General features: G+C 53.7%; 2 protein-coding genes across 2 annotated transcripts; both read right to left on the minus strand.

The window, feature by feature from the left end:
• Nucleotides 1-2,150: 2,150 nt before the first annotated feature.
• E0L32_010455 (uncharacterized protein) lies at nucleotides 2,151-4,808 on the minus strand (the record flags this gene model as incomplete). The annotated part of the gene is made up of 4 exons (XM_031133075.1): nucleotides 2,151-3,680; nucleotides 3,734-4,132; nucleotides 4,202-4,578; nucleotides 4,643-4,808. The coding sequence occupies 4 exons, from the start codon at nucleotides 4,806-4,808 to the stop codon at nucleotides 2,151-2,153; spliced, it is 2,472 nt and encodes an 823-aa protein (XP_030989591.1).
• A 499-nt stretch (nucleotides 4,809-5,307) lies between these two features.
• E0L32_010456 (uncharacterized protein) lies at nucleotides 5,308-6,444 on the minus strand (the record flags this gene model as incomplete). The annotated part of the gene is made up of 2 exons (XM_031133076.1): nucleotides 5,308-6,281; nucleotides 6,351-6,444. 2 exons carry the CDS (start codon nucleotides 6,442-6,444, stop codon nucleotides 5,308-5,310), a joined length of 1,068 nt encoding a protein of 355 aa, XP_030989592.1.
• Nucleotides 6,445-6,713: the final 269 nt, after the last annotated feature.

Here is a 6,713-nt window from a genome sequence, read left to right on the forward strand (position 1 = left end):
CCTCCGTTTAGGTTGTCTTAGCTCCCCAAGCTACTGGGCCTTTGTCCTTTCTAGCGTTGCTTGTGAGGTATTCATACCAGTACATTCCTCACAATACCTAGTCAGGCCCAGCGTCAACGTCAACATCAACCATGCCACGTCTCGTCAAGACTACCTAGGTAGGTAGGCTTTGGCTTTGCTTGCAATATGCGTTGGGAAATTCGTTGGCAACACGGATTTGTTTGCTGCTCCTCTGCCAGTCTAGCCTGCGGGTCTTGGTCAGAGGGATGGAGGGGTTCATCTTGAGACCAGGCGGCACCGGTACCGTCCGTCTCTGGTTGCGGCCGGAATAAACCACCAAGGAAACAAAACAGCGAGCGACTTGATGGGTGGTGTGTGTGGCGAAACATGTAATGGGATTGGCTCACCGACCTGAGTTCATCTTCGTCCCGTCTCCCGCCACAGTTTTCGCCCACACACCTTCACCGGCAAAAGACTTCGAGCTGCAGCGAGAATAAAGTGCCCAGATCCTCCAAACCTCATCGGTGCACTTGTTTTTTGGCCTCGGATCGCCAGAATAGATGGAGTCTAGAAGGGGATCCTCATATCGGCAATACCCCGCCTTGGGCCTCTCTCGAACCTGGACCTCTCCGTCGGTAGGGCCTGCTTCACTCCTTGCATGCTTCGTCACGGCAACGAGTGGCCGGCTTGGGATAATGACTGTCCTTTTGCTCCCTCCCAAGCTCCAAACTCAGCTTGGTTGTTCGACGCTATGATTATTGCTGAAAGCCTAGACACATTCGAGGTAGTGATGATCCCGTATCCCGGACTAGGGGCCCGGGAAGCGCCATCAGTGAATGGTGCTTTACATGAGATCGCCCGGGAGCCAACTGGTTCAGCCGAAACTAGCGCAGAGTCCAAAAAGCAACAAGCAAAAGAAGGACCCTTACCTGCCAGTAGGCTGCCACTCCACCATAGGTCTTGCGTCCACGAGACATCATGGTTTGCATGATTGGGATCTTCCTAAGCTTTGCGAGCTGGGCCAAGAAAATCCCGGCTGCAAATCCTCGAAGCAAGGAGGGGAAGGGCCTTTCACGAGCCCGGCAATTCTCTCCATCCAGCCAAGATACCTGGTAAAATGGCCACGATTGGTTACGCAAGACATCAAGAGCTGATGCCGCCACCCACCGTTTTCCAATTTAGCCAGCTGCCTCCGATATGCCGTCTTGAGTTCCGTGCCGCATCGGGACTGGGCGGGCCTGTCACGAGGGCAGAGGTTTAGTTTCATACTTGAATGATGGCGGGAGAAAGTTCAATCCGAGGAGAGACACCAAGCGGGACAGGAGGTGATCCGGACCCCAGACTGTCTTTCGCCCATCGCTGAGCAAGACTGCTCGGTCGAGCCTCGGACGTAAACTACTTCGTAAAGTCTTAGAATCATTTCGTCTTGTCAGCAATTGACAGCATTGCACTTTCTTTTGGTTCTCCACCCTACAGCAATCCCGAGCTATTGGATTTGCCCGGGCTACAAGTAGATCCAAGCTGTCAAAATTGCACAAAAAGCAAATAATTCGGGGCGAAAGACTGCTTTAGGAAGGGCCCTTACACGTCAATTGCTGGCCGGTCCCTGTCGCGAGGATCATCGAACTCTTTTCTCCCGATCGACCTCTGTTTTGGTCCACGTCTTTCGTACCTGCATAAGCTTCACCGACACTTGCTTTTTTTTTCTTTCTCTTTTGTCCTTCCGTTGAATGAGAGCAAGAGAGTGTGAATGCAATTGCGTGAGATTGCTGCAGCATCACCTGCGGATGGTTACCACATCGCTCGTACCTGGCCAGCTGGGGCTTCGTTGGCCCAACGGCCCAACGTCCGTGACGTGTTCTGCGCTGGCACCGGTCAGTCGGTCCCTTGCAGCTTGCATTTGCATCGTGGCCCACGCCATCACACACACGAAAAAAAAGAGGATTCTACAGGTGATGCTTGGGACGAGGAAGCCTGCGCTACTGCAGGGGCACAACTGCAACGCTCTATTGTGGATGGCTGTCGGGCTCAGCTCTATGCAGTGATAACGTCCAAAAGAAAAAAAGAAAAGACTATTTGTCATCTGTCATGACAGTCGTCGTGATGGCATGCATGCATTCATGCACGTCCATCGTCGGGTGTTTGAACCACTAAACATCCTCATTCTCCCAGTCCTTTTCTCCAAACATGGGCTTCTTGCCTGCGTTGTTGCTGACTTCCAACTTGGCCAGGAACTCTGGTGGCACTGTAGGAATATACTTCCTTTCTCGTTCCCTGTTCACACCGCCGAATCCTGCACCGTAACATACTAGCATGTCAGTCGCCGAAGGCAAAGAGAATGGAAGCATGAGGGCCGGATCCAGCAGCAGATGCTCGGGCGCTTCCTCTTCTTCTTCAGAGTCGGCCGTCTTTGCGTTCGGCGTCTCGAGCATACTCGAGGGTGTCTCGTCCCCACGGCCATTTGATTTGCTCTTCGCAGGCGTCGAGGGGGCGCTGTCCGGTGCTCCTTTCGGTTTGGGTGATGCAGCTTTGCTCCGCTGCCTTTCTCGTCGGAGTGCCGCCTCCTTCTGGATTGCCACAAGATACTTCATCGCGCTCTTGGGCAAGCCTTTCTCCCCGACTTCAGGCCGGTAGTGGTTGGCAGCATGGATCAGCTGCTGCGCGCTGAGCGATTTGAGCTGCTGCAACGTCCCTACCAGCGCCTCCAAGTCGTCAGCGCCCAGGGATGAGAAGCACTGGAGCCACTGGAGCAGCTGTATCACGGGCGCGAGGTGTCTCCGAGCAGCATCGATGGTGTTTTCTCCCGTCGATTTCATCTCACCATGTTCAAAGTGCTCCGGCTGCCGGTTATTGGTCCTAGCCCAGTCCTCTAATGTTGAAATGTTCATTCGTATCTGCATCGCTTTCGTGCGTGCGAGATATTTCCGGTTCGACATAATGCGGTTGAACAACTCGGCACCCAGCCAGTAGAGTAGCTGCGATACGATCTGTGCCGTGATGACGGAGTGAATGTCGTAGAGATCCAAGACAAAGAGCGTCGAGGACAGCAGTGAGGTGACATTTCGCGGTGCCGGCTTTGCTCGTTGTTTAGGAGAAGGTGGCCGATACCGTCTTTCCAGGGGTTCTTCTTTAACCTCCTTCTTGCGCTTGAAGATCTTCCATTCGTTCTGAAAGGTGATGTCCTCGAAGCCAGGGATGGTCTCATGGTCCAGCATGGCCGCATCGAGCACCTTGTCGAGCCGCCTTTCGGCGTCTCTCACGATGAGGATGAAAATCTCGTTGATGAGTTCCGTAAGCTGCACCTGAAAATCTGTCGTGGCTTCCACCAGCCCGGTATCCTTCTTCAAGTAGTGCAATAGTAATGTGGCATTTGAGATCCAAAATGCCAAGATTGTCATGTCCCATTGGTGTTCCTCCACGACATCGTTGATCCTGTCCATTGCCGTGACGAGCAGTTTCTCGAGAAGCTCGGGACTGGCATGGTAGTGCGCATATCTCGCACTGAGGAATATCATGTTTGCAGGAACGGGCTTCTGCGACGGCGATCTCTGGGGTGTCATGTTGGTGATGACGATATCCAAAAGTTGGTCAAGCTCGGTCTCCTGGAAGACGAACATCTGATCGTGGAGGCAACGCGTCCAGTCAAATTCTTGTTCTTCCTCTTCTATCTCGTCGAGCGTCTACAATCACGTTAACAACCATTGGCAGATTACTTGATGGGCCGACAACTTACCTCTGGCTGATCGTCCATTCCCACATTGCCCAGGTCGACTTCGAGATCGCGGGCACTCTCCATCATCATCCGGCGACGTAGTTCAGTCTCCGCTTCTTCTTCAAACCTGTCCTGGGCGAACCCAGGATTATAGAAATCGTCGGTGACACCAGCATTGCCAATGTTATACCCGCTGTCGTGTAGATAGAAGGACATTTCGCTATCTGGAGCGACAAAATCAAAGGCAGTGCGACCGGATGATGTCTTGGCCTCGGCTGACGCTCCACTGTCCAGGAGTAGCTTTGCTATGCCCTTGTGTCTGTTTGTCATTGCCCACATTAGGGCACTCCAATTATTTCGATCCTGCTTATCCACGTCCGCCCCTGCATCAATCAGGGCTTGCACGACGCTCTCATGTCCCTGCAACAAGGCGAGGTTAGTATCCATATAGAAAGGAGAGAGGAAGAGAGGGACTGGAGTAACACTTACAAAGCAGGAGGCATAAATTAAGGGTGGGGTCCCATCCTCGTCTGGGGAGTTGACATCCACGTATTGCTTGGCATCACCCTCCAAGATCTTCTTGACCTGATCCACGTTGCCGTTGCTGGCTGCCATATTGAGGACCTTCTGCAACATATCTTTTTTCTCATCCTCGGATAGTTTGTCGCTAGACGCAATAGCGTCTTCGTCATCTAGGCCGGCGGCGGCAGAATGGGCTGCCTGGGCAGCGAGCATCTCCATGAGTCTGGTGTCGCTGTCCGGAACGCCTTTAGTGAGGTCCGCATCATAGTCAGGGTCGTCGAGGGTGAGTTCGCTAAAGCTCAAGGGCTTCGCAAGCATCGGCGAGGTGAGAAATTGCGACTGGCCTGCACGAGGGCGAGTTAGAGAGCTGTCGAGTGAGCTTACAAAGATGCATGAACTGGTACGAACCTTGCCATCCATCGTACATCTCAGCCTCTGGGATTAGTTCCTTGGGTCTTCTTCGATCATCCAAGGACTTAGGCAAGTCTGGCGGTAGCTCCCGCGATTTCCTCTTCTCCTCCTCTCCCGACTCGAAGCCGCCGTGGGCCCCTCCATCAGTGGCGCCAAGGTCCATGACTGTGCAGGTCGGAAGGCATGGGCTTTCTCAACCGGGTGGAAAGGCAGTCAGGCAAGGCTGCATACTTCTGGCCAGCTTAGAAGTCGCCGAGTGTTGCCGCAACGAGCGACGTGTAGTGTTCGTTGGGTTGAGGCCGATGCTGTCGTCTTCGCAGGGGTGTGGTGTGTTGAGGTCGCTTAAGCCGTGCCGGTGCCCGATAACTGGGTAAGGTCTGGTATGGACTTATCAACATCATTCTGGATTCCAGCCAATTTCCAGGCCCTAGTGGCCCGTGCGCCGCCCGCCGCCTACGGTACAGCATTCCTCCAGCGAGAACTTGGGTGACCTTTCCTACTACCAATAACTGCGATCATACAGATGGATATCTAGTCTCGTCTTCAATTTGCAATGAATGCACATGATTCAAGGCCTGTGCTTAGGAACTTTCAATTTTCTCTCTCCTATCACTGGGAGGTTGGATAAACAAGATCAAATCGCGGGTGCAACATTGCCCTCCCTACAAGGCTCGCTTGCCATGCACGCGAAGACGCTTGACGCCTCCATCCGGGATCATCACGAGCTTGACATGCGTGAAGGGTTTGTCTTGTGACGAGCAGCCTAGGTTGTGCTCCTGGTCCGGACCGCATTTGCTGGGCTCCGCGACTTCGATCCATCCCTTGTCGTCGGATTGAGGCTCGCCTGCCGACTTCCACTCAATAGCCTCGATTTTCACCTTTTGAGGAAAGTTGCCGCGGAAGAAGGCTGTGTCAACGATGAAGCTCTGTATGTATGCTGGGGCGCCCAGGCGCACAATCGTCCAGTCAACATGGCCCTTGGTTCGGGATCGGGCGGTTTCCCAGCCGTCGCCCATATCCTTTCCTCGCCCCGGCAGCAAAAGGTTATCCTTGGTGCCAAAATGCTGGTCACTGCACGACACAGCGACACCGCCGTTCTGTGCTGCAGCCAGATCAAGGATCGCCTCCTTGTCCTCTGGGAATACCGGCACCGCGTGACCAAAGAGGCGGAACCTGGCGATTCCACCGTCTGGGTACATGTTCAGTCTGACATGTGTGAATCGCTTGGTAGTGGGCTCAGCAAGCTTCCAGCCAAATCTTTGGGAAGGGCCACATTCCTGAATCCCGAGGATCGTCTCCCATCCTCCTCGGCCTCCTTTCCAGGACACAACCTCTTCGTCGTTAGAGCTGAAGCACCCCTCGACTGAGATGTGAGGAGCGTGGTTTCCAGAGAAGAAGGCAGTGTCAACCTCGACACCCTCGACTGTGCCCGAGGCCACACCGAGACGGATCACAACCCAGTCAAAGGGCTCCGGGTTATGCCTCCTTGTCTCCCACCCGTCGTACCAGGCGCCTGTGTAGACCATCTTGCCTGGTTGACGGATGGGGGCTGTGGGTGTCAGTAAGTTCGAGGCATCTGCGAACCATTGATCTGAGAATGCGAGCACCTTGCCCTCCAATCCCGCAGAGACCAGATCTTAATGAATGACCACTAGTGTTAACACTTCTGGTATGAGAGAGAAGGCACTCGGGCTTGTATACGCACCAATACAGCTCGAGCGGAACGTCTCGTCAATCTTATCAGCGGCTATGCTGGTAGCCTTGATATTTTCCAATCTGTAGGAAATTTCGTCTGCCATCTTGATGGATTGTCTGTGCTTGGATGCAAGTAGATGGGTGTTTGAAGCGGGGGTCCAGGATGGATGTTGGTAGGGTTTGTTCAGGGTTGAAAGAGACAGCGCTGAGGAGCCTTCAAGGTTTAAAAGACCGTGGCACTGATGATTTCCGCTACCGCGTCCCGGTCTTGCATTTATCGATAGGCGTTGTCTAGTGAAATGCCGATTACCAAACCGATACTTCGTCCGTCCAAGTGCCAGACCGGGCCTTCCCATCACCACATGCAACTCTA

This window comes from Thyridium curvatum (genome assembly GCF_004353045.1).
Source record: "Thyridium curvatum strain D216 chromosome Unknown NODE_84_length_182893_cov_82.147506, whole genome shotgun sequence".
Lineage (NCBI taxonomy): Eukaryota > Fungi > Ascomycota > Sordariomycetes > Thyridiales > Thyridiaceae > Thyridium > Thyridium curvatum.